This window comes from Siniperca chuatsi, linkage group LG5 (genome assembly GCF_020085105.1).
Source record: "Siniperca chuatsi isolate FFG_IHB_CAS linkage group LG5, ASM2008510v1, whole genome shotgun sequence".
Lineage (NCBI taxonomy): Eukaryota > Metazoa > Chordata > Actinopteri > Centrarchiformes > Sinipercidae > Siniperca > Siniperca chuatsi.
Window position 1 is genome coordinate 23,743,208 of NC_058046.1, and position 27,244 is coordinate 23,770,451.

General features: G+C 40.1%; 2 protein-coding genes across 3 annotated transcripts in view; one reads left to right on the forward strand and one right to left on the reverse strand.

The window, feature by feature from the left end:
* Nucleotides 1–14,026, forward strand: part of loxhd1b (lipoxygenase homology PLAT domains 1b) — a 27,838-nt gene extending 13,812 nt beyond the window's left edge. Inside the window, exons 22-43 of the mRNA XM_044197848.1 lie at nt 129–280; nt 1,681–1,814; nt 1,960–2,105; nt 2,290–2,394; nt 2,501–2,629; nt 2,732–2,896; nt 3,346–3,527; nt 3,606–3,722; nt 3,908–4,070; nt 4,950–5,104; nt 5,194–5,403; nt 5,539–5,662; nt 6,526–6,734; nt 6,973–7,158; nt 7,253–7,380; nt 8,233–8,350; nt 9,352–9,529; nt 10,311–10,496; nt 10,784–10,954; nt 11,091–11,223; nt 11,509–11,664; nt 11,768–14,026. Coding sequence (XP_044053783.1) covers nt 129–280; nt 1,681–1,814; nt 1,960–2,105; nt 2,290–2,394; nt 2,501–2,629; nt 2,732–2,896; nt 3,346–3,527; nt 3,606–3,722; nt 3,908–4,070; nt 4,950–5,104; nt 5,194–5,403; nt 5,539–5,662; nt 6,526–6,734; nt 6,973–7,158; nt 7,253–7,380; nt 8,233–8,350; nt 9,352–9,529; nt 10,311–10,496; nt 10,784–10,954; nt 11,091–11,223; nt 11,509–11,664; nt 11,768–12,248 — 3,728 coding nt within the window. The 3' untranslated portion in view covers nt 12,249–14,026. The remainder of the gene's footprint in view (nt 1–128; nt 281–1,680; nt 1,815–1,959; nt 2,106–2,289; nt 2,395–2,500; nt 2,630–2,731; nt 2,897–3,345; nt 3,528–3,605; nt 3,723–3,907; nt 4,071–4,949; nt 5,105–5,193; nt 5,404–5,538; nt 5,663–6,525; nt 6,735–6,972; nt 7,159–7,252; nt 7,381–8,232; nt 8,351–9,351; nt 9,530–10,310; nt 10,497–10,783; nt 10,955–11,090; nt 11,224–11,508; nt 11,665–11,767) is intronic.
* On the reverse strand, nt 12,477–26,851 carry rnf165b (ring finger protein 165b). Of its 2 annotated transcripts, none has more exons than XM_044197846.1 (8): nt 26,560–26,851; nt 22,632–22,956; nt 22,312–22,443; nt 20,444–20,573; nt 20,156–20,260; nt 19,640–19,735; nt 18,994–19,097; nt 12,477–16,150 (listed from the first exon to the last, which is right to left on the reverse strand). In XM_044197846.1, the coding sequence occupies exons 1-8, from the start codon at nt 26,618–26,620 to the stop codon at nt 16,033–16,035; spliced, it is 1,071 nt and encodes a 356-aa protein (XP_044053781.1). In that variant the 5' UTR covers nt 26,621–26,851; the 3' UTR covers nt 12,477–16,032. The 2 variants fall into 2 exon arrangements, with proteins under 2 accessions (XP_044053781.1, XP_044053782.1); XM_044197847.1 differs by having other exon boundaries at nt 22,312–22,440; nt 26,560–26,844.
* Between the last annotated feature and the right edge of the window lie 393 nt (nt 26,852–27,244).

Consider the following 27,244-nt stretch of genomic DNA (forward strand, 5'->3'; position numbering starts at 1 on the left):
TTCTATGTTTTTTGGTATATTCTGTTCTAAGTGTTGATGTTGTAGACATGCGTGGTTTGATTTCTTGGCTGAGATATGTGACAGGTTAAAGAGGTGTTAGTAATTCATCCCTTGTATTGTCTTGACAGTCAACACCTATGAAGTGTGTGTCTTTACTGGTGACACGCTGGGTGCCGGGACCGACGCCAATGTCTTCATTAACATTTATGGAGAAAACGGAGACACCGGAGAGCGTTATCTGAAGAACTCTGACAACCTCAACAAATTTGAGCGGGGGCAGGTATGATGGGTTCAACAAAGAGATGATTACTACTTTTTAAATCAGCTAGATAAAAAGAAGGAATCTGATTAATTAGATTTTTTTTTAAATCATTACTGTAACCAGTGAAGCGGAGAAATGCTAGGAAAAATGTTCCTTCATGGTTCATAAAAAAGGCAAAACACATTATTTATATTAGACTGGATTACATTTTTACAATTATTCTTTAATTAATGTAGATACATAAACCAGAAGCATAAAAAAACAACCAGCCATGGAGACATTTCCTGGCTGACAAGAGTAGAAATATTTGTTTGAGCCTGGATGTCATATACAAAAAAATATTTCATTAGGGCTGTACAATTTTACCCTGTTGGAAGGGTATCCTGCTGAAAATTAACCAGCAGTTAGACAAAGACCCAAGCACTTCCACGCAATATGAGCCTTGCACTGAGGTGTGGATGGGAGTGTATTCTAGTAGGATTACAAGCTCGGCAAGCCAGCTGTGACTGAGAGGAGCAATGAGGAGACTTCTGTGTCATTGAACCTGTCCTACTTTTACTCATTAATTAATCCAAACCTGTGAATTATCAAACTCTACATTACACCTGGCTCTGTAGGAACTCAAAACTCATATCCACAGACAATTAGGTTTATTTCTTCACGCAGATCAAAAGCAACATTAGCCTATTGTCATTCAGTGACGGGAACGCTTGCTTAGAAAAACAACCACAGATGCTGTATGGTCGACCCTCTGGTGAGATTGTTTTTGTCAAATGTGTTGTCTGTGGGGCGTCCCCATCACCTAGTGGTCTAAGAGTCGTACCATGTAATCGCATCATCCCCATTTCGATTCCAGCTGGGGACATTTGTTGCATTCAGTGGTGGAAAGTGGCTCAAGCACTTAAGGAGAATTTTGAGGTTTTTGTACTTCCTTTGAGTATTTCCATTTCATACTTTATACTTCATGTTTCTGAGGGAAACATTGCACTTTTTTCTCCACTACATCTATTTGATAGCTTGAGTTACCAGTTAATTTGCGGATCAACAAATAAAATATCACTCACTGTTGTCGATTAAAACACCCAACAGCGTAAAAGGCAGTTACAGTTAGCTCCACCTTGACCAGCTACACATGAATTAATTAATTACACATTCGTGTATAAATAATTTTAATCCAATAATAAAATATAACAATGTGAAACCAGGGCTTTTACTTATTATTAGTATTATTACACTGTGGTATTGTTACTTTTACTTATGTAAAGGATCTGAATGCTTCTTCCACCACTGGTTGCATGTTATCCCACCCTTTGCTCTCACCCTACATTTCCTGTATACCTTCACTTTGAACTATCAAAAAATACTTTAAAAAGTATTGTCTGTAACAGAGCAGTATCTCCGGTTGATTTATTTTGCAGGAGGATGTTTTCGTCGTGACAGCTGTTGACCTGGGTCCTCTGAAGAAGCTACGAATCCGTCATGACAACACTCAGCCTAATTCATCTTGGTACCTGGATCGTGTTGAGATAGTGGACACAAAGGATGACACAACGTAGGTGAAACCAACATACAGTTTGTTCAGTTATTCAGTTATCAAGAAGAAAGATCCCACTTTACGCTTTAAAGAGTAATAGTGATGTAATAATGTGTTGTTTTTGAGTTAGAGTGCTGAACAGAGGTATTTCTTGGGTCTAAAGGTACTATTTCCCTTGTAACCGCTGGCTGGCAGTGGATGAGGATGATGGACAGATAGCAAGAGAGCTGGTTCCTGTGGACGAGGCCTTCATGAGGAAGGATGAGGATGACGAGGGGACAGGCGCCACTCTGGGGCTCGAGCAGAAATGTAACACAGTTTCAAAGCTAGCTCATGTCTTAGTAGAGGGACAAGATAAAAGGGAGCCCTGTTCAAGTATTTATATTTAAGTGCTAGTGAAACATGCAGGTGTAGACAAGAGAAAAGAGGGACTCATTTATAAGTGTGAAGAGGAAAAGGATTAAAGTACTGACTTGTTGAATTTATCTTGCAGCCATGTCTACTACATATACTCTCAAAATAAAAACCGGAGAAAAGAAGAATGCTGGAACTGATGCCAACGTCTTTGCCATCCTGTTTGGTGAAAATGACGACACAGGTACGATGACTCACCAGCATCCTGGCATCGTTGTGGCAGCCTCATGCTGTATGCTATTGGCTAAATGATGCCAATCTGAATTTAAAAATGTTCATGTTACTCACAGGGATCGTCAACCTAAAGGCTTGTAAGAACTATAAGAATAAGTTTGAACAGGGGATGATCAATGAGTTCACTGTGGAGGCGGTGGATTTGGGCGAACTGGAAAAGCTTCGAATTGGGCACGACAACTCAGGTTGGGAATGAAAAGGTTCTACAGACCAAAAATAAGCAGTCACTGTCATTAGCAGCACACTATATAAAACTGAATAACACATGACTGTTTTTCCACTATCAGGGGGTTCACCCGGTTGGTTCTTGGACTGGGTTGAGGTTAACGCCCCCTCACAGGGTCAGAGACTACGCTTCCCATGTGGCCGCTGGTTGGATAAAGGAGAGGATGATGGGGCGATTGTGAGGGATCTCTATCCTGCTGAGTTACAGACTGAACTCTACATGCCATGTGAGTGAACAGCTGTGGAAGAAGTACTCAAATCCATTAGTGAAATCAGCAATGCGCTTATTGAGAAATCTTCTTGTAAAACTGCTTTATGCAAAGTGTGGAAGCGTTAGCAGTAAAATATATTTAAAGCACTCTATCTGAAGAAGGGTGCTTGTCAGAGCATTGACTCTTTGATGCAACTTGTAACAAGTGTTTTAATGTTGCTGTTGCTACCCAAAATACGATATACATTTTTTTATCTTTTTCACATAAGAAATTAACTTGTGCACACAAGATTTGAAAATAATAATTTTTTGGGACTCCAGGGGCTTCGTAAAGTGCCAAAACTGTACTTAAGTGCTCGAGTAACTGCAGTTTGTGAACTCTCTAAGTCAATGCATGTGATTTACTGTATATCTTCCATCTTACTCTTACTAACAAAGCTTTCACCTTCTCCTCTGATTTTTCAGTTGTGCCTTATGAGATAAAGATATACACCAGTGATGTGTTTGGTGCGGGAACAGACGCTGATGTGTTCATAGTCTTGTATGGACGTAAGGGAGTGTGCACACAGCAGAAACATCTGTGTGTCAATAAGCGAGAGAGACGTCTGTACTTTGAGAGGGGAGCTGAGGACATGTTTATCGTGGAGGTGAGTGTGTGGATTTGGACTATACATTCTTTAAGACAGCGGCTGCAGCTCTGTAAACACTGTGTTGTCTTTTCCCAGCTGGAGGATGTCGGTGATGTTATAGAGAAAATCAGGATAGGACACGACAACAGGGGCACCAACCCAGGATGGCACCTCGACAGAGTGGAGATCAGACGACAGCTCAGGAAAGGGAAGGTAGAAAAATCCACATGAGATTATACGTACGTAGATTAGTGCATCATTAAGAGTTTCCTTGTCTGTGCCCTCATCAAATTATTAACAGATTAATAATTTCACACCTTTTGGCTCACACATCTCTCAGAGTCAGATATACTTTCCTTCAGTGTCAGTTGTTGTTTGTTGTTTGTGTTTAATGGCAGGGTTCGGAGACGACCATTTTCCCATGCGAGTGCTGGCTAGCCAAGTCTGAAGATGATGGGGAGACGGTGAGGGAGCTAGTCCCCTCGGACATCATCACACAGAAACTCCTCAGAGATGGGAAGCTGAAAACGACTGAAACAGAGGTGGAGGATGCTTTGGAAAGTAGGTTTACCCTGATTACAGTGGTGAAATATAACTAATTACATTTACTCAAGTATTGTACTTAAGTACAAATTTGAGGTATTTGTACTTAAGTATTTCCATTTCATGGCACTTTGTTGCCACTACAATTCAGACTACACGACTACATTTATTTAACAGCTTTAGTCACTAGTTACTTTACAGATTAAGATATTACATACACAACATAAAATTAATTTATAAGATATGATGCACTGTTGTAGATTAAACTAACAGTAATTAAAATAGTTCAAATTAGCTCCACCTAGAGCAACTACATTAGTAAAACACCACTACACATAATACAACACTCACTTTTGATACTTGTACTTTGAAGTACACTTTGCTAATAATGGTTACGTACTTTTACTTAAAGCGGCTATAATCGATATTTTCATAATAACAATGTATCAAATGACAATGTGAAAACAGTGTGAAAGGGGTCGCTCATAGTGATGAACCTACAGAGAATTATCACCTGAATCTGCAGCTCCCCTTGGATTTATGGAGGTTTATAGTGAGTTTCAGCTCATTGTTTAGCTGTCCGGCCCGCAACTTTACTGTTTTGGTTCACTCTCACCGCTGTCATAGCAAAATGTTTGGCCACAACAGGCAGCTGTTTTCAGCAAAAAACTTTAAAAACCCACTGTACACTAGCTGCCAGGCACCAAACAGCAGACAGACAAAGTTAGCGACTAGCTGGTGAACATAGTGGAGCATTCAGCCGCTAAAGAGCCAGATATTTCCCTCAGGAGTTAGAAGAGACCAAAAAAAGCAGATCAGTTGTACATAATTATAAATCTGTGAGCGAACAATGTGTACATCTACTTAATTCATTATTGGGTTTTTCTTCCATTACAGCTCACACGTACAAGGTGTCTGTGCGGACAGGTGATATGTATGGAGCAGGAACTGATGCCAACGTTTTTCTCACCATCTATGGTGACCTGGGAGACACAGGAGAACGCAAACTTGCCAAATCTGAGAACAACAAGAACAAGTTCGAGAGAGGAGTGGTATGTAAGGAAAGACGTGATATGTTTATGTCACATTACTGCTGGTGTCTAAAGGTATGAAAATGTGTTATAATCTCTTTGTCTCTTAGGTGGACAAGTTCACTATTGAGGCTGTGGACTTGGGGCAAGTGTTTAAGATTCATATTCGTCACGACAACTCCATGATGGGGGCTGATTGGTACCTGGACCAAGTGGAGGTGCTGGATCAGGAAACAGAAGAAGTGTACATGTTCCTGTGTGAGCGCTGGCTGTCGACGAAGAAAGAGGACAAACGCATAGAGAGGACCTTCTTCGTCAAGGTTTGTTAAACTTGAGTTTTGATTAGCGAGAGTGCCATATTATTTCTTTGTATTTGATTTCCTATTAGCTGCTCCCGAAGTAAAATTAGTTATGAGAAGGAAATGAGTAGATTGTCTGTTATGTGTCTTGTTCAGGGGTATGAAGGTGAAAGAAACACTGATCCATATTCCAAGAAGATGGCTCAGGCCAAACTGGGGCTGGACAGAAATGCCAACAAGAAGAAAAAGAAGAAAAGGGCAGTGATGGAGGAGGGTCCAAGTAAGGCCACACAACTAATATTCATGTATTTAAAGATGGGGTTTGCGTATGAAGAGAACAATGTTCTCTTGCAGCAAAGGCAAACATAAAGGAACCTTTTGGAAGATTACGCAGATCAAAGGCAGCAATACAATAAAATGTAAAAAGCCCTGCCTGCAATACAAAGTACAAACTTTATTATACATACAAATACATTATTAAAAATGTTATGTAAGTTTTATCAGTTTACAGATTTGTGTATAACTCTACGTTTTGAACAAATTAGCCAAGATTTTACCAAGAGTTATATGAGATACCACTCTCATGTCTGTACACTAAATATGAAGCTATAGTCAGCAGCAGGATAGTTTATCTTAGCATAAAGATTGGAAACGGGGAAACAGCTAGCTGGCTCAGAGGGTAACAAAACCACCAACAAACACCTTAAAAGCTCACTAATTAATACGTTATATCTTGTTTGTCTAATCTGATATAATGTCTATTATACTGTATATCTAGGACTATTTCTTGGCCATGAGTAGTAACTTTCTGGAGTCTCACTGTAACAACAAGACTTCTGTGTATGTACGGAATAAACAAAAGAGATACAACATGTTCATTAGTGAGTTTAAGAGGTGCTGGTAGGGGGATTTTGTTACCCTCAGTAAGAGCCAGTCTATGCCTTGTTTCCCCTTGTTTCCAGTCTTTATGCTAAGCTAAGATAACCGGCTGCTGGCTATAGCTTTATATTTATTGTACAGACATAAGAGTGGTATCAATCCTCTCATCTAACCCTTTGAAAGAAACTTAATAAATGTATTTCCCAAAATGTCAAACTATTCCTTTTAAAAAATCTCATTAACCAATTCTTCTCTTCCACCCAGTCATCCCCTATCACTTCACTTTGTCCACCGGGGTGGACCGTGATGCCAGCACTACAGCCAGGGTCTATGTCATCATCATCGGCCCCAACGACGTTGAGACAGATCGACTGTGGCTGGATCTGCCGGAGGGAAAGAAATCCTTCACAGCTGGCACCATGGAGCACTTTGTGTGTTATGGAACTGACGTAGGAGAGATCAAGAGGGTGGAAGTGAGAATCTGGGACTGTCTCTGTTGCTAAGTCTGTGAAACTGTCTCCTCTCTGCTGCCTCCTCAGATGCACTGATGTTAAAAATTTAAATAAAGCCATTCTAGCTCAGCAATAATTAATTCTAGCTGTGCCTTCTGGTACCTAGATCAAACAAAATCAAATGATGTATAAATTCCCAGTTCTACCTTCCCCCTCTTTCTCTCCCTCCTCTCCCTTCGCTTTCCTCTCTCTTCCTCAGCTTGGCCATAACGGTGTCACACCAGAGAGCTGCTGGTTGGTAGATGAGCTGTCGGTTGCCGTGCCAACCAAAGGTATCAAGTACATCTTTCCATGTAAGTGCTGGCTGGCTAAAGACAGGGGAGATGGTCTGACTGTCAGACTGTTCAATGTGCTGGACTCCAGCACGATCAACATTATCCGCAAAGTGAGTCACAACTAAAATATGAAACACTGAGCTAATATGTTATATAAAAACAGAATTAGTCTCTTTATTCTGTATTATCTACTGTATATTGTAGGTTATTTATTCAGCCACAGTTGTCACAGGTGACACTCAGTATGCAGGGACTGATACTAACATTTTCCTGACGGTGTACGGAGCCAATGGAAGCACAGAGGAAATGCTGCTGCCCAAAAATGAGGACAGGTCAGTCCTCCAATGACCCCCTGATTGTATTGATCTCTTTTCATTAAAGGAATAGTTCTATGTTCTGGGAAATTACTTATTCGCTTTCTTGATGGGAATTAAAGTGGCTATAATTGCCATTTTTGTAATAACAATGTACCAAATGAAAATGTGAATGGGTTAGCTCATAGGGATGAAGCCATAGACAGTCTATGGATGAACCTAGAGAGAAATATCACCTGAATCTGCAGCTCCCCTCAGCTTTGCTGAGCTTTATAGAGAGTTTCAGCTCATTGTTTATCTGTCCAGCCCATAACTTTACTGTTTAGGTTCACTATGTGCTCCCATAGCGTCGTTTTTCAGCCAGCTGTTTTCAATGAAAACGTTCTAAAAGCCCAATGTATATTACCTGCTCAGCACCAAACAGCAGACAGACACAGTTAGCAGCTAGCTGGTGAACATTGTGGAGAATTTAGCAGCTAAAGAGCCTGATATTTCCCTCAGGAGATGGTAGAGACAAAAAAACAGAGCTAAAAGAGAGTGAATATTGGACTTACATTCATAGGGTGGCCACAAACACGACTCCAAATTAATGATAATGTTGCTCCGTAATTGCTGGATGTGTAAATAAGACCGATTTTGTTACCTTTCGACAGAGCCAGGCTAGCTGTTTCAAGTCTGTATTAAGCTAAGCTAACCGGCTGCTGGCTGTAGCTAGATAGTGAGTGTACAGACATGCGAGTGGTATCAATCTTCTCATCTAACTCTGGGGGAAAAGGGATATAAGCGTATTTCCAAAACTATTTCTTTAAGATAACCATCTCAAGTCCAGATGTTTTAAAATGCAAAACTATATATATTGTTTTCATTTAGGTTTGAAAGGGGCCAAGAAGACACATTCATTCTGGAGATAGATGACATTGCTCCTCTGAAGAAGATCAGAGTTCGGATAGAAGGCTCTGGAAGTCGCCCTGACTGGTTTCTTGACAGGGTAACGTAAAGACAACTAGGGCTACTATCTAAGGGAGCACCATATATGTTTGGTAACACCTATCAAAATACAGTATGTAATAAAGAATGATAAAAAAAATATTTGCAGTGGCAGCATAGCTGAGATTCATATTAAGATCACAGAAGCTGTTATTGCACTGGCCAGTTTTAATTAGTCTGTGAAATCAAATGGTTTCACTTGCTACAGCTTGTTAAGGGGGAAGCCACGTTTACACATTAAAGTCTTTTTACAGTACTACTGCATATGTGAAACAAAGCTATATAAAGCTTTTTGTGGCTCCAGAGGGAAATCTGATAAATTGCTTCAAGTGATGTCACTTGAGTCAGCATCAGTTGGGGTGAAGACTACGCGTTTGAAACGAAAATAACCTAGAGGTGTAGTGTTAGAAAGAATTAAGCTCACCAGACCTCTGTAGCCCGCTCCTCATTTCTGCTTGTGGCTAGCGGCTTGAAGCTACATTAGTCGCTAGTAGCATAACACACTCGAATGTCTGACTGAACTGTCAATAGTCAAGTTGTGGGCAATTGTGGGTAATGTAGGCGCCAGGTTTTGACAAGAAAGTAGAATCCGTTGAATAAAAAAGGCGATATCGCTGGTTCTCCTTTTTTTTATCTGTCCATTGTGAGTCTGACAATGTTCTATTTAAAATTGTGGCTTTTGCGATTTGAAAATTGCACCATTTCAAATCGCAATTTTGACAAAAAAATGACTGATTCAGCTGGCAAAATGCAAAAAGTAGCTATATTATTTTATCTGATTCTATTCATGTAGAAACAAGATAAATCGCAATATTGGTCAGACAATTAGATGTTTTCCTGAAATCATTCAACCCTTAAAACCACTAATGTTGATCTGTGTTTCTGTCATATCTTCTGCTGCAACTAAACAATGATATTTACCAAGAAAACGTGTAACTTTTACATTTGAACATTTGCAACACCTGAGATGTGGTCAATGAATGTCTCAATAAATGCTTTAAGATCCTGATGCGGAACCTGACCACAGAGGAGCTGTATCTGTTTACCTACGAGAACTGGCTGTCAAAGACAAAGGGGCCAAAGAGGACGAAGGCGTGTGAGCTGGCAGCTGTGGTGGATGAGGAGGAGATGGTGGAGAAAACAACCTACATCATCCAAGTCCAGACCAGCGATGTCAGAGGTGGGTCACATGAGTTTTGTACAGTATAGTCAAGTGATGGCCTCAACTATCAAAGGATATACTCACATACCTATGTGTTGTTGTTTTTAAGATATTTCTAATTCAAATAATTATGGAAAACATGTCAGCTGTTAAATACACATTACTGACTCTTGACTTGATTGAGAAACTTGATTTTTTTTATTATTTCAGTACGTGTGAGTCATGCATCTGAATGAAATAAACCAGTAGTTCCCAACCTTTACAGCTTGTGTCTAGTTGACCAATGTGAACATGACCAGTAACACCAATAAGTAATTTTTATTCCATGTTTTGTTTAAATAATTTTCAGAGGTAAAAATATCCTGTACTTCACAAAAAACAAAGATTAGAGGAAAGTCTAAAAAAAATAAGTATATTTTGATGCAGCATGTTTTTTCTGCTTTTCTGTCATTTCTTGACCCTTCAGATTTGTCTTGTGACCCCCTTTAAAGGGTCCTGAGTCCCAGGTTGGAACCACTGAAATATACTCACTTTGCTTGTTTGATTTCTAAAATAAAGGATAAAGAAGAAACTGAGTTTTAGTCTTTTTTGAGCATTTTACATAAACAAAAATATGCCTAAATGAAGCACAGTATTTATATACAGTATTACATGTAAGGCCACAGAGAATTAAAGTTGCACATGTATTTTACCACCGATTACTTACCATGAGACATCCATGTCATATTAGCATCCATGCGACATTATTAGGCAAATATAAAGATCTGTTTTCATCAGTTTAATCCCTCTGATATTTTAGGTGCCGGCACAGATGCCAATGTGTTTGTGATGGTGTTTGGGGAGTACGGGGACACTGGCGTGCTGCCTCTGAAGGAGAGCACCAACAGGAACAAGTTTGAGCGAAAAATGAAAGATGTGTTCAGATTCCCTGACATGCTCAGTCTGGGCGAACTCTCCAAGGTCCGAGTGTGGCATGATAACAAAGGTGAGGATGAAAGGATGCTGGGTGTCAGAACAGCTTAACAGACCGCAACTAGTGGGATCTTTGTTCTCTGAAACAGCAGAATTAACATGATTTTGATGATTTGTTACAGTGATGGGATGATTTGGCTTTTTGTTTTAGACTTTCAAGGGTTGTTTGTGTACAGTCTCGGTAGGTTTAAGGGTGGTTTTACCTGTCTGAGACCATACATAGAAAAATACACATTGTTGCTTTAAAAAAACTTGAAAAGATAAACCCATAAGGGGCTTTGTTGCTCTTGATGTAAACAGGCCCTGCTCCTGGTTGGCACCTGGAGTACATTGACGTGAAAGATGAGACAATGGATCAGACCTTCAGGTTCCCCTGCGACCGCTGGTTGGCTAAAAATGAAGACGACGGGCAGCTAATGAGAGAGCTGGCCTGTGCCAACAACAACTCTATAGACCTCAGTGACAAAACCAGTTAGTAAAAATGGAAGACTCTGGGCATAATTACAAGCTCTCTAATTGTCGGAGATGAACGACAGCTAATTACAACCATTTGCCAGATGTGAAATGATTGTAGTGTAACAATCTCTATCTCTCTGCATTACCACAGAATATGAAATTGCCACAACAACTGCTAACACAGACGATGCCTCCACCACGGAAAACGCCTGGATCGTGTTGGAAGGAAGGAAAGCCCGTTCCAAGGAGTTTGTTCTGGAGAATAAGAAAAAGAAGTTCTTATGGTAGGTCTTCAAAGAGTGTCTAGGTGCCTCGGCTCACGGTAAAACCTTATTATATGGCCTTACATAATCTCCTTTCTTTCACATGTTTTGTTTTTCTACCCTCTTTTATCTTGTAGCTTCACTTTCTGTTCTCCAAGTCTCTGCTCTCAGGAGAGCTAATCCCTTGAGACGCACAAAAGAAAAACTCTCTGGCAGACAAGTGAATTGAACTGTTCACTGTTCAGAATCAAACCCTGCACAAACTCTGTTTGTAGTTGTAACTTTTTTTTGTTTGCCCTTTCACAGCGGTGCCACTGACACGTTTGAGTTCTCGTCCAAGCACGTGGGGGAGATTGCCAGCATCTGCCTCGGCCACATAACGAAAGACGGGAAGAAGGTGAAGAATGAAGCTTTCTGGCATGTTATGGAGGTGGTGGTGACAGAAAGGGAGCTGGGAAATAAGTGAGTGGAATCTCCTACACTTACATCCTACATCCTACATTATGTTATATAAAATGTCACATTGATGGTGTTGATGTGACTCCAAACCTTCCCTCCTGTTAAGGTATTTCTTCCACTGTGATGCACAAATCCCCCTGGCAGCCAAAAAGGACCAATTCCTGACATTTGAGTGCTTTAAGTCCATTGAGAGCTTCACGAGCAAAGTCCGCAAACTGGTCCCTGTCAAGTATGAAATCATCGTCATCACTGGGGACGTAAAAGGGGCTGGCACAGACGCCAACGTTTTCATCACCATCTATGGCGTCAACGGTGACTCAGGCAAGCATCATCTGCGGCAGAAGTTCCACAACCTTTTCGAGCGTGGGCGAACTGACCGCTTTGTTCTGGAGATGCTGGACCTCGGGGAGCTGCTGAGGGTCAAAGTGGAGCACGACAACAGCAGCTCCAACTCTGGGTGGTATTTAGAGTGTGTCGAGGTGACCAACACAGCCAACTCAGTGACAACCATCTTCCAGTGTGGAAAGTGGCTGGACCCTCATAAGGCCGATGGCCAGATTCTGCGAGTACTCTACCCCAGATATTAAGGACGAGGATGCATGAAACAAAGAGTGGGTGAGCATTCCTTTAGAGACTTTTTGGTCACTTATTTATTTATTTTTTTTAACTGCATGTTAGACGAGCTTTGTGAGGAAATAGATATTGGCCAGTATTAGCGTAATTCAAACTGTTGACAATTCTATAAATGTTGCTTTAGCTGAGTATTTTTATAGTAAATGATTATAAAAGGACACCATATAACACCACAAATTAGATTAGTTCTCAGCATTTTAGGCAGTTTATTTGAAAAACACATACAAAAAGATCATATACAAGACAATAAATAAAAAAGAGACAGAACAGTTTGGGTTAAGCTATGCAACTTTTTGCATCATCATTAGTAATAAATACAGTACAAAATCCACCCAGAGTGAATCTAAAGATTTTCCACAATATTCACTGATCATGTTATTCTTCATTATGATTTAGCTATTGCTTTCTTATTATTGATACATACTTCTACTTTTCTATAAAATACTCAAGATCATAAAACATTGCGCGGTTACAGCAAAACAGCAGTGTGTTGTACAAAGATGGCCACTTCCCTTTTTCACTGGCAGGTTAATAATCAACATTTTTTTCAGCAGCAAAGAAACATCTGAAATATTCAAGAAGGTACAGCATCATATTAAACACATCTACAGAGCTACTCCCACATACACATAGGAAAACCTGAGAAGGACATGCATTAAAAAGCTTGTGCTTTAAGTTCTACTGTTCATTCCGGTTCATCAGCTTGAGTTAATACTATGGCTACTGTCCAGTCCGCTCTGGAGTAATGGGGTACACTGTGGAGGACATGGGGTAAGGCCAGTGAGAGCACGAAATGAAATAAGAGTAAGACCAGCCAGCGTCATTCCAATCCAATACATGTTATAATAATTTGCAAGATTAGTAGAGTATTAATAAGAAATGCACACCGAAAACGTAGTTAGCTTATTATACCCAGGTGTAAAAGACGCTATCTATATTGTATAACCACAGTACACCAGAAATTTGCTCAATAAAACCAATGGCTCAAGTTAGCATGTTAGATACTTTCCAAAAATCCCACACAAAGCGGTTGCCAGCAATACATAAGAACAAATAATACAGCTCATTATGTAGGTCCTAAAATAATAAGCACTAAATTGAGATCCAGATATGATGGAATATCATGAATATGGTCAAAATAAAACAAAAACAAATATCACAAATTAACCCAAAATATGACTATGGGAAACAAAGCAGTATCATATAACAAAAGCAAGCTAATTGTGGAGCCAAAAAGGGGGCTGTACCCCCGTCATCTGCTTTAGATCAAAGCAGGGACGATATTTAAAACACAAAAATTTTAAGTAAAATTAAGAGGTGACATAAATGGAATGTAATCCAGATCAACAGCACCATGCTGGCTAGAAAATGTGTTGGGAAACCCCCACCGCAAGTCAATTGTTCAACAAGTTTCTTTTTTTCTCCTTTGAAAAAGAAAACACAGACGGCATGCAAAAGCATCCCCACCGACCAATGCATAATGAGGTATTCTTTTTTTAATATTTTGTGTTATTTTAAATAAATATATTGATTAAATTGCAAAGTTATGAGATAGAGACATTAAATATTCCACCACGATAGCTAGCTAGCTACAGTTAGTAATAAATAATGATTGTTAAATACTTAAGGCATCTTTAATCACAGCATTCTATGTGAACTAGCAAACCTCCATTTTCATCCATCTGTAGTTTTTTGGATGGAGGTTTCATACAAAAAGAAAAAAAAAACGCAACACAAACAGTCAAGTTACCCTCCAATAATACACAAGGAAGCATGAAAATACTTGTAACTGAATAGAAACACAAAATCTAGGACAAGAACCCACACCACCAAACCAAAAATCAGGCAACTCCATATTATAGTGCATTTACAAAACACAAGCTACATTATAACAACAATAAATATGTTTTTGCAGCATTGCAGCTTTTTCTTCACTATGGTTAAAATGGACAAGGACTCGGCATATTAGTACCATGTCCAGATTGGCATGTGAGCGCAAAAAAAAAAAAATTACAAGTAATAAGGGAAAATAAACAAATGGCAGAAAAAAAAAGACAGCTGAAATGATAATTAATGTTAAGAACAATTGTTTGGTATTTTTCAAATGGATGGCTTTTTCTCCCTTTCACCCTCCTTCAAGTGAACTACGCCGACATGGTTCATGCATGATATAGAGAAAACGGCTTATATCACTGAACGTATCACAGTTGTTCTAGCAATACCATACACTACTACCATGGGGGAGGGGGGGAAGGGGGACAATCATACACATTCTAGCACATATCACAGGCAAACTAGTTTGTATTTTCCCTGTAACACCAGACAGTCTTTTTATCAAACAGTGGGAGCAACTTAGATTGAAGTGAAAAGGAGCCGATACACAACAGAGGCGATTCACTGTATATAGAAATCACGTGTGCTTGTTCCGATAGGCAATAAGGTTCTGGTAATACAAATGTCCGATTTTACTCACTCTGATGGCAAGACTCAGGCACTGCATCCTCAAGCCCATGCCAGCCTCTCATGTCATGATCATGCCATGAGCGAGGCAACAGAGAGTAGTTGCAGTTAGACACGGATCCACTAGCAGCTCTTTGAATCCTAACCTCGAACATCAGGAGAGAAATGCTACATTGGTCTGAGATCGGTGTCTAAGGGCAACTTTGGTCTACTCGGGATGAGTGGGGGAGGGGGTGTAGGAAGGAGGGGAGGGGTATATTAGGTGCATTCTTGTCCTCCTCTATGAATGAGTGGGATCGTCATAGTATACGGTTTACATGCACAGACACAGTCCCTGTTTCTACTGCTCCACAATATTAACGACACAGCCCAAGCCTGCCATACAGCATGCACATCTGAGGCCTCTGCTCTAGATTATAGAGGCCCGACTACGACACTACACAGATCACTGGAAGCCATGCCTGCAGTTAGCGGGTTTAGCATCAACTCCGATGGCATCTACTAACTGTAAATCCAAAAACCATGTTAGACAAGAAAGAGGGATTTTTGGCCTTTTTTCACAACTAGCTCTTTCCTCATTGTCTATGATTTAACACACTGAATATTCTCCTTGTTAGAGCTGTAGTCACCCTCTCTGAAGGTTTATTTTTCACACACATATTTCTCAAAAGGCTTTTGCTTGCTACACAACACTGTTACTCTGTAAATACTTTTTCAGTACTATACTCCATTACACCACAAGCGTTCAGCTACAAGAGTTCACACCAAACAACCTCATGCTAATCATTTGATAATGTTCTGTACAGATGTGCTGAGGGCTTGGGCAGAGTGCAGCTTAAAGGATTTTTCACAGGCCTGGGGGAGAGGGTTTAGATGTAGTGGCAGAGAAATGGCCTTAATACACCACACTGAGCTGGGGAGGTTGGTAGTCAGTGTCCTCTCTTGGTGGCTGTATGGAGAAATGTACACAGGGTACACAATCTGACAGAATCGTGTGAAGCCTCAGCACATCTGTCCATACGTGTACGCTCCTACCTTTTACATCCAGCAAGTCCATTCTACCAACCTTCAGTCCAGCAACCTATCTATGCATCAACCCCCATCCCTCGTTGTGTTGTATGTGAGTGTGCTTTGTTGATCCCTCTGTCACAGCTGTCTCAGAAGGCAGGCTCGTTGATGCAGAGGGGAAGAGGGGTGTTTGGCAGCGCTTCCCCGAGATGGAGGCAATGGAGAATTAACAGAGACCAGATCCAAAGCTGCAGGAGTCGACAGGAGCTATCAACTGTCGGGGGTCAGTTGGGTCTCAATGTCCACTCTGCAGATGGGGCACTTCCTGCTGGTGGCCAGCCACTGGTCCACACACGCCTGGTGGAAGAGGTGCATGCAGGGTAATCTCCTACAGACACAGAAGAGACACGGTCAGGATTTTAAAATAAATGTAGGACTTAACGTCAAGAAAATGTTCAGCAACATTTAATCGTTGTCCTTTAAAAAACATGTCTTTTCATAAGTGAAGAAAAACAGCTGTTTTCAGCTTTGTGATGATGCATTTTTCAGATAATCCAATAGTTTTTTAAATGCTTTATTTAGCTTAAGAAGTAGGAGAATTTTCTCTACCAATAAATGAACACTTAATTCTTCAGTTTATCTGAAAAAAAATCAAATTCATCAAATGTGGAGCTACACAATTTCCACTAGAAAGCGACGAGTCTTTTGTTTACAATACAATTTCTAAAATTACGATACAATCTCTAAGATTGTATGTCTTTGTAATTCATTGATATTTGCATCTTGATCTTTGTCATACAACTGTTTAATGAAGCGCTCTTTTTTGGTGTCTTCGATACTTTTACCACGTCTGCCCTAGAGCTTTAACGATTAGTTGATTATCTGAATTAATTAATCCGTAAGTATTTTGATAATCAAGGTATCGTTTCAGTCATTTTTCAAGCAAACATGCCAAACAATCTCTGGTTACAGCTTCTCCAACCTGAGGATTTGCTGCTTTTCTTTGTCATATATAGAATAATATTAAATAAATATCTCTGCTTGTTATCTGATCAACAGTCCAATCAGAACATCACGACATTTGATGCTTATTGGACCAGTGACAACGATGGAAATAAGTCAAGGACTTTATCGTTCTGTCTCTGAAAATGTCTGAGATGTTGTATTTTATAAATACATTATAATGTTATCAGTAAACCAAACCGAAAAAAAAAAAAAAAAAGAGTTCTAACAGCTGGATGAAACAGCTGTGGTTACTCTGCTTAGTTATACCAAGTTAAAGGCCTTTAAATCTTCAATGTGCATGTGATTCCTGCGTCCTGTCATGCCCAACATCCAGACTGTGTTTAGAACAGATCCAGTTATCTGACTGTGGTTCACATTTGACATCAGAATGCGTCTCAAGTGACCTCAAATTTTGATTTCATTTGTGGGGAAACTGCGACTGCTACTAAAAATCCACATTTGTGCTTTATAGTACAGTTATAAGAAGGATTTCTGTGTGTTTTAGGATGCAATCGTGTATTTAGAGCTGTCCACTTTTATGGAATCACCCAACAAGCATTTTAATGCTAAGTGTGAACAGAACCAAAGGCGTATGGTCTTCTCACAGTTGTCTGCTCTAACCTTAAGCTTGTGACTCAGAACTAAAAGCCTGACACAGCTCCATTTTCTTCTTTAAACACAACCAGATACTCACGACCTTAGAAAATCAGAAGTTTTCACCTACTTTGTTCTTCTTTCCTCTCTTTTCTTTTTTACAGAGTAAAATAACTTCCTCTGTCACTTTGTCAGTTAGACAGATGACAACACTGGACACACATCATAAGATTTTCTGAAATGCTGATGTTGCCTTCCTGCGGTATTTTCAAGATGACGTGCTGGAAGAAAGCCTGTGATAGGGTTTTCAAACCTGATGCTTTGAACATATGTGACAAAACCAATTTAGGGTTAAAAACTGCTTAGACTCTGACTGTGTATCCATTCTGAAGGAAAGCACTGTGAATATATATAAATTAAGAAACATAAAGACATTTCTCTGAGGTCTAACCAGCAGGGAAACTTGTCTGGGGGAGACACAAGACCTCAACCAGCTTTCCCCAAACAACATTAAGAGTCAATTTTGGTCACAGCACTCCAAAGTCCACTGCATTGTAGAGGTTGGATGTAAAAACAAATATTATGGACAAATGAGACAATCCCTAATGTCTGTCTCAAGAACGTTCAAGCCAATCTAAAACCTCACCAGGCAAGAAACATGAGAGTAAGTATTGCCAACAAAATCACCAAAATAATCCTCTTTTGGAGAACAAGACTAATGCCTCATTCGCGCCATATGGGAGGGATGATAGAGATGGGAAAGATTCCCATGTTAACGGTTGTATGATTACAAAGTTGGCCATGTGAGGATTAAAATACAATGACAATATTGACAATATAACACCATATGCATTAAATTTGGGTTTAATCACACTGAACAACCATCTTTGGCTGATGTGAGGCATCCATATTTGTTTGGATTTCAGGCACTTGAGTATTTTTAAGTGCCAAGTCGGATGTATCTGAGCTGTAATCAGGCACAGCAGTGCTTTGAGCTAAATGCTAACGTCAGCATACTCAAAATGACAATGCTAACATGCTGATGTTAAGCAGGTATAATGTTTATGCCATGTTCACCATTTTAGTTTAGCGTGTTACCTTGATAATTTTTGCAGGTATTTAGTCAGAAACCAAAGTATTGGACAAATTGAAATTTTGACCTGATGGTGGCACGGTATAAAAGTCAGGTTATGAACAAAGTTATTACAATTCATCCTGAGGGGGATATATATGTCTGTACCATATTTCATGACAATCAATCCAATAGTTGTCCAGACATTTCACTCAAAACCACAAATGTCAACCTGCTGGTGGCGCTAGAGGTACAGTCAGGGATTACCAAAGCCAGTAGGATTCATCCTCTGGGGACCATGAATATCTGTACTACATTTCATGTAAATCAATTCAATAATTGTTGAGATATTTCAGTCTGGACTAGAGTGGTGGATTGACAGACTGACACTGCCATACTCATACTTCAGAATTGCTAAAAGCTGCATGTAACTGAGGACCAGGACAAGTAAAACAATGTATCCCCCAGGAGACAACAAATTGTATGCACATCTTATGTTCACATCTGCATATCCAGCATTTTCCCCTTTAAAAACACCAAAGATGAGCATATAGTTGTACCTGACATCCTCTCCATCCTCCAACATTGACAGACAGATGGTGCACTTTTCATCGGTGTCCAGCTCTTCATCATCCAGACACATCTTCAGGTCCTGTGGTATTCTCTGCAGAGAGAATTTAATTATTAAAGTGTGTCGTGCAGCCGCGTGTAAGGAGCTGTTATGTTAGTGCCACGGGTGTCTCTGAGTCAGCCCAGACAAGAAGGAAAGAGTCACCTCATCATGTTTCCCAGAAAAAGATGGAGACGACTCAATTACTTCTTCTCACTCACAATGTACCAAATGATCTGACACTCTTTCCAGAGTATTTGGGTCATATTCAGTGTAGACGTTTTTTAAAATTCATTCCACGTACATATCTGCAGACAGCTGGATGAGTCATCCCTCGCCTCGAATTGTGCACAATGCCGACCTGTCTCACTAATCTGCTAATGGAAATTAGTTTGACCTTTGAACTACTGCAAGAGTCGTGACCCTCTTTCCACTATCCTCTTCAACTCTTTGATCCTTTCGACCGAGTGCTGCCCTTTTCCATTCCTGTCTTTCACATCCAGCTCAACTTATTTCTTGCTCAATGCTTCGTCTGTACCAGACCACATCAAAAAGATCCATCGCTCAACTAGCAAGTAAAAAGCCAACCAGTTTACCTTTTTGTACTTATGGGGGAAGGTGAATCTCTCTATGGTGGTTTGGACCGCTCCACGGTTTACACTGCCCAGTCTGTCCTCCAGCTGCAGAAGCTCCTACATAGGAAACAACATATGGACATATGGTCTTTTAATTATTTTAGTAACAGTTTAAAGTCTGACAAAGGGCATTTCTGTATTTGCCTGTCAAGATAAACAAAATTAACATTTGTATAACAAAATATTCAAATGCAAAATACATTAAAGTGTAGAACACTTTGATAAAATAATTGGTGCTTCAAGGAACAGGAAACAGCCTCTCAGAGAACAATTAGATCTTGTTCAAATGAAAACAAACGTCATGCAATCAAAGGCAGATGGACCATTTGAGGCATCTGGAACCCGGAGTAATTGGAAATAAGAAAATCAGTTGCACACTCCAGCCTGTCCAGAGCATTGGTCACAGAGAAAACAATGATACATTGGTGGAGACTGGTGTGTCTGCTGAGGAGAGAGAGAGGAAGTAGCAGCACAGACCTCGTAGCTCTCTCTAACAGCAGACGCGTGGCGGGAGGGGTTGAGACTCTGCAGAGCCAGCAAGTGCAGCTGGGGATATGGGTAGTTTCTGATCTCATGGACAACCTGGAAGATGACAAATAAAAGAAGCTAGCGTCAGCTCTGCAGCAGAAATCAGAAAAAAACCCAGGAACACAGGTCATCCCCCGGTTGCTGGGTATCGAGATTAATCTCAGAAATCCAGAGGAGAATCGCTGGGAGTTCACAGAGATAAACATGATTGATTGTACTGAGGCAGAGGCGGCTCACCACTTGTGTTGAGGCATTGTTTCTAGGGAAGTGGTGCATCCTAGGAGAGGTCAAGTAGTGCTGATAGTGCTGCGGCAGCGGATGGATGTGATACTGGTGGGGGGGCAGCCCAGCATCTACACTTAGATCCCTGGACAGAGATAGAAACCGAAAAACAAGTCAGTCAATGGCACACAAGTCATCATTTCATAGTGTTTCCAGCAAACTGTCTTTTGATAACAGGCCTAAGCCATAACCACGGCTTTACTTAGGCCAGTGATTCCCAACCAGGGGTACTTCGGCAGTTGCTTGGAGATACATGGAAAGATTGTAGAGTAAATTGATTTGAATGAAAAAATATATCCACATGTTGAGTCAGCTGTAACACCAGAACACCCTGTGTTGAAAACTAGTTAGCAATCAGGCAGAGAAGTCTAAGCAGTTAGGTAAAAGTGGTCGATAGATGGTGAAAATAGATAATAGATAAAAGAAATGAATAAACAGCACGGACATATTATAAGAAACTAATACAGCCATTATAAACTGTTGAAATAGTAACGCATGAATGATTAAAGTAGATAGCTAAAAGTAATAGATGAATGGTGAAATAGCTAAAAGTAAAAGAATAACAATTGAAATAGTTAGCTGAGAGTAATGCCTAAATGGTTGAAATGCATGGCGATGTCGTTAAACGCCGATGCCGTTGAATTGATGTGACAGGGCTGTGGAGGTACTTCAGACAAAAAAAGTCTTCCCTTATATGTTTGGACTGGTCTTGTGATTGGTTTCTCTTCATTAACCTGTGCTGTGTTGTTTTTTAAAAATGTTTTTGTCAATCAGCTTTTCATTGACAAGAGATTTGCAACATCAAACAATAAAAGTAACCATAAAACATTTTATTTGGGAAATACATTTATATTTGGTGGATTCATTCGTAGTTCCGTTTTAAATTTTGTCATTTCGCCCCATTTTTCATCTAGTTGTGTTTCTGCTAGTCTCAAGATTTGTGTTAGTTTTTCCATTAAAATTTCTTCAACAATTACTAGCCTTCAGAACTGTGTGTGAAAGTTACTTTTTCCCAATTCCACGTAATAGCTTATTTACTTGCTATTAAAAGTATCTTAATCAAGTATTTATTGCTTTCTAGTACAATTTCTTCAGAGAAATTACAAAGATAAAGGACCATACAACTCATTGGGACTTCATATCCTAATATTTGTTAAATATCATTTCCAAATAATTTGTGAAAACAAAAAAAAATGATTTCCCTCCACATTTGTGAATTGGTGGATGTGTGGTGTATCTTCCACATTTTTCCAATCACTATCTCAATATTCTTTATTCATTTTTCTTTTACACATTGAGTTGAATATTCATTTTGTATTTGTTGTATTCTTTTTGTATCATCCATTAAATGTTTCCCTTCACCTTTTCTATCTTTGTTTCTCTCCAGCATTACAAAACCTAACATGTAATGACCTTAAAACTTCTAAATTTTGTATAATTCTGTTGGTATGAAACCAACATGACAACCTTTTTTTTCTAAAACAAAAAAACAAAGTTGTTGGTATTGTCTGCCTCTGCCTAGAGTTTGAGAGATGTATACAGTGATTATTGCCAATTTTAGTGCCTAATAAGATTTGATTTGCTTTGGGCTCTTTTTCAACTCGGTCTTAAACTCATTAAATCTGATCTCAAACAAAACATATCTTGCAAATTAAATTATCAGTGGTGTAAGTATTACATTACTTTGTATAATTTAAGAAGACTTTGTTGACATGAAATCTAAACTTACATCATGACAATGTACTTTTATAACCAATAAAAAAAAATAGCTGAGACTGTTTGCCCCTGTGGTATTTCTGTATTATAAGAGGTATATTTCTTACCAGTCTGTGCCCTCAGCCAGGTAGCGGGGCTGCTGCACCACCGGCTGAGGAGGAACATGAAGAGGGGGCGCAAACTCATAGCCGGGCCGCAGTCTGTGGGGCTGGTGAGGAACTCTCTCTGGGGTGCGTCTGCTAAGACAAATAACCAAGCATTTGAAAACATCCTGGGGAAAACACAGAAATGGTCTAAATGTAATGTCACTATAAAATCCCTATAGCCCCCAGCGGGCAGCTTGAACCATGTGGTTAACTGGAAACAGAAAAGTTAACATTTTGTATTTCATCGCCCTTGTACTTTCCCTGCAAACCCATGTGGATACCTGGAGGGTGGCAGGATGTGTCGGTGCTGGGCCTCGAGGATCTGCTGCTGGAGGAGGTATTGCTGGTGTAATGCCTGAGGTAGGAAGGGAGGGGCAGGGATGTCCTGGAACTGGGGAGCGGGGAGGGGGTTGAGGGGCGGGTGGAGCGGAGGGCCATGCTGGTGGCCGGGAGGGGCCAGGTGGGGGTTAATGCCTGACTGTGGCTGCCCTGGGTGGGGCATGGGGAAGTCCATGGGCAGCGGGGCCTGAGGACCTAACTGGAAGTGCCGGCAAGAGGTAGCATGGCTGTGCTGCTGCTGTTGCTGTTGCCGGTTGAAATGGGATCCTGTGGAGGATAAGGAGAAGTTGTCAGGCACCAGAGGGGAGAGATCAGCTGGAATTAATTGTGGGTGAAATGTGGTGTCAGTGTGTTTGTGTGATATAGCATGTTAATGAAGCCCTACCTCTTACCTAGGGTGAAAAATACTTCTGTGGGGGTGGGAAAATGATGGTTACCACAAGTACCATGAGCATGACAACCGTTTTTGGTACTGCACACAAAACGCGAGCTTTCATTTCTTTAATTGCATTTCCAACCTCTGGATCGACTCCTGGTCTTCTGATTCACAGACAAGCGAAATGGATCAGAACAGATGAAATCTACCAGTATATGGTCTTCAAAGCAGCTGAGTTGTTGTAAATTCTGCAACTGACACTGGGTCAGTGCACTCAGAATAAAACCTTTAGTACCTGGCTGTCTATAAGATATACAGTAAACTGCTCTCTATCTATATAACCATAAAGAATAAATTTGTTCCTTCTTAAAAATGAAACCAGACTATACATTCACATTATTATATATCTGTGCTTCTCCAAAACCTACTGTGTCTTTGTGTCTTACACATTCAATACAGCTCTACTTGTCCTCCCATGTGAACATTCAGGAGTTGAAAGGAAATAGCTTGAATGCTTTTTTTTTTTTAAACTCTCTCCAACCACAGCTATTTGGCACAGCAATGAACAGACTGCTGTAGAGACTCAAAAGGGAGAAAAATACAGACTAACTTGTGCCGTGGTGCAATATGGTTTGAATTCCGTGCTTAAGCTTAAAAACACCTTTTTGATTATGGAAGGGCTGAGAAATTGCAATAATAAATTTAGCTTTGATTAGAAACTTTTGAGGAAATCCTGGCCAAAAGAAGCCATGATAGGTTTGTGCTCCATTATGCCCATCTGGCAATTGTGCAGAAGACGCAAAATTCCAGTACGGTTCGAGTTTAATCTGCTTTGACAGTGCAAAAGACATGACGAATTCTGATGTAAACAGTGGAATGTTTTTTTTGTTGTTTTTTTTTTTTTTTTAAATCATGAGGAAATAGGCAAAGTCTACATTGCATTTACTAGTACGCTTGAAAAACGCAGTATGATTTTAAACACACCCAGGAAAGATAAGCAAAATGACTTTCCAGCAATATTTTCAGCTTGACAAGTAATCAGTGTAGCCAGGCAGGCAAGAGATGACTTTAGCTGCCGTGGGTCAAAGGCTCAAGTCTAGACTGTAAAGTAGCACACTGCGTTTTCAAGCGTCTGAGTGAAAACGATCACCATGAATGACAGCAGATAGACTCATTCAGGCCCTGTGATGGAGGAAGCGTGGAAATTGTCTATCTTTGTCACAGCGGGAGAGGAGGTGGGTGGGGGGTGGAGGAGGGGGGCAGGTAGGGACAAGGGAGAGGGAGGACAATAAATGGAAATCAGCAAGAAGCACACTGAAGGTTAGGAAAAACACTATATTCTTTATTGAAAAATATTAGTATATGTGGAATTTGTGTTTTCTTTCTTGTTTGTTTGTAATAATAGTATAAATCCATGCAACAAAAATAAACAACATAGACTGAAGGCAAGGCCCACCATGCTCCGTATAGGGTTAAAAAGAACAAAAGCGGCATCCAATGAGCAGACGTGTTGGCTACAGCACATGATTCCAGTACAGCAGGGTACATCTTTACTACAGAAAGATTACATTGGATTTTCACTAGTCAATGTAGAAAAACAAAAAACAAAAATTATGAATCATAAATGTGACCATGCATTGAAAGTACTATTACCAGAACAAAAGGTAAAGAGAGACCACAACCAAACAATAAAGACGTTATTACTAATAGAGGATCTCTTTAGCAGTGCAGGAAAATAGGCATCCCTGTGAAATGGATAGCATTTTGGCCTTATGTTAGTGGGGAAAATTGGGAAGTGATGAACCACCAGTGAGCATGTTTTGCTTACTTAAATGTTTAGTTTCATTTGCCAGAAAGGGACAAACAGCCCAGACAATTCAGTGTGATTCAAAGCTTGAAATTTGCAAAGGGAACAAAAGGATTACACAAAAATGGAGACAGTTATGGTAGGTTGTTGTGTGCAGGTGCAGTGTACCTTCAGTCATTTCAAGTAATCACATCACAGCATTAGCTGAAATGCTGAGTTTAACTATAAAAATGAAATGCATATGGGTCCAATTTGCATGCTTCCCCCCCCCAATTATAGGTCACTTTAAAATCATGTACATTGCACCTTGTGTGAAGAGAAGGAAGATGAGCCAAATTCTGGTGTTCAACAATGCAGTGCAGTATTTAAGATCATGCAAAATGTATCCACTTTACAGGAATTTACAGCATGTTGTCTATCAAGACTGGATGGGAGGTACACAATGACATTCAACTGATATCTAAAAAGGAGCTACAATGTTTACTCAGTGCTACAGCAACTTGACAGAAAAAAAGACAAAAAGGTGCTCTGGTCTAGGTGTTAGCTATTGTTTTAGTCTGCTTAACATGGAAAGTCTATGGCTGAATACATCTTGGGAGGGGGTGCTTTTTTTAATACCAATGTCGTCTTCTGATGGAAAGAGGAAATGAAGAAGGGATTCACAATACAGCTAAATGCAGAGAACAGGCAGAGGCCACGCCACACCACACAGCAGCAGATGATCATTAGCTACACAATGGGGGGGGACGACAAAGATCTGATAAATGCAGAATGTAGAGCCAGCCTCCATACTATGAAACAGGGAAATAAGAACAGAAATAAAAGCACAATGAAATCACTGACGCCACTGTTGTGAAATTAATGTTACACTGTAGCTTTATCATTGTTTAACTCTGACCGCATACTCGGGTCTTTTCGCAATCCGGCAGCTTCAAACGAACAGCTGCTGAATTGCTAATTAGCAAATAATAGAAAAGGCGAGTGATATATTGATGGCTTGGAAGCCCACGCTCCCCGGGAAATTGGCCATGTATCGATTAGTACATTGGTCAATTGACACGGACAATAATTACTGAAATCACGGTGGGAAAACGGCGAGCGCTAGCAGAAGGTGATCTTCAAATGACATCATCCAGGCACAGATAAGCTGACTGGCTGGAAAGGCTACGTCTATTTTGCGGTATTTTTACAGTGCAAATACACGATAGCGTCTAACAATGCATCATAATGTTGCTGAATTAAAATTATACGAATAAAATGTATCTCGTTAATATTGTCTAACAAGATAACAGTTATGTGTCTATACAGGAATGTGTTTTTGACATCAGACATTTTGGACCGCACGCCCCGTGCATGTGGAATCCTTTGTGAGAAATGTTTCCGTTCCAAGATATAGCCTAAACCAACGAGCCAGTTAGCTTATCTTTAGTGGCGGTTTAATTAGGCGCAATTACACGCGGAAAACTACATTACTCGGTGGTTTATATTAATCTGTAATAAGTAACAGTTACAAATGAAAGTGGTATCGCGTTGCGGTCTGTTTCGCGAATAATTTGACCGTTAATTTTAAGCTAGCTAACGCGAGCTAAACCAACGGCTAAGCTCGAGCTAGCTAACCAACAGCTGCAGTGAATATTAAGATAAACAGGGCACATGTTTTGGATCGATATGAATATTAATACCGTACCTCTGTTTCTTACTGAGCCGAATACAGGAAGAACCAGATATCCGACATGCACTAAGACCATCCTGGGATCCTTATCTTATGATTCCGCTGGGTTATTTGGAGAGATAGAGTAGTAGCAGCCCATGCGGATCTACATTCAGGCGGCTGGTTGTTGCTGGCTGGCTAGCACCACAGGCAAACCAAACGAAACGACTGTCTGACTCGCTTGGTTGTCGTTGACAAAAGCAGACATGTCATTTTATGTCCGAAGCAAAAGAGGGCGATGTTGCGGCGCTATAATATACCAAAGCTGGAGGTATCTCTAGGTTAACTTAAAAATAGCTAATTGTAAGGATATTAATAGGCTATTGGTTAATTTTTTTAGGGCGAAACCATAATATAAAAAAAAAAAAATACATAACATAAAATCAGTAGTCCTGAACTCATATGAAGATGGCGGCCTTAACTTTTTTTTCCCCACACTTAAAGAGGTACTCCGTGTTGCACTTTGATAAAGTTGGGGGACTCACAGGAGACTGATTTTAAAAAGAATGGTCAAAATCAAAGCAGCAAAGGCTGAGATACCTTGACTTTTATTCAGGTCAACCTCCAAAAAAGCTGAATCCTACATTTCCCATAGTGCAACTGAATAGCATCTGTCATTAGACCCCCTCTGGACCCCCTCTCTCACTGCACCGAAATGCCA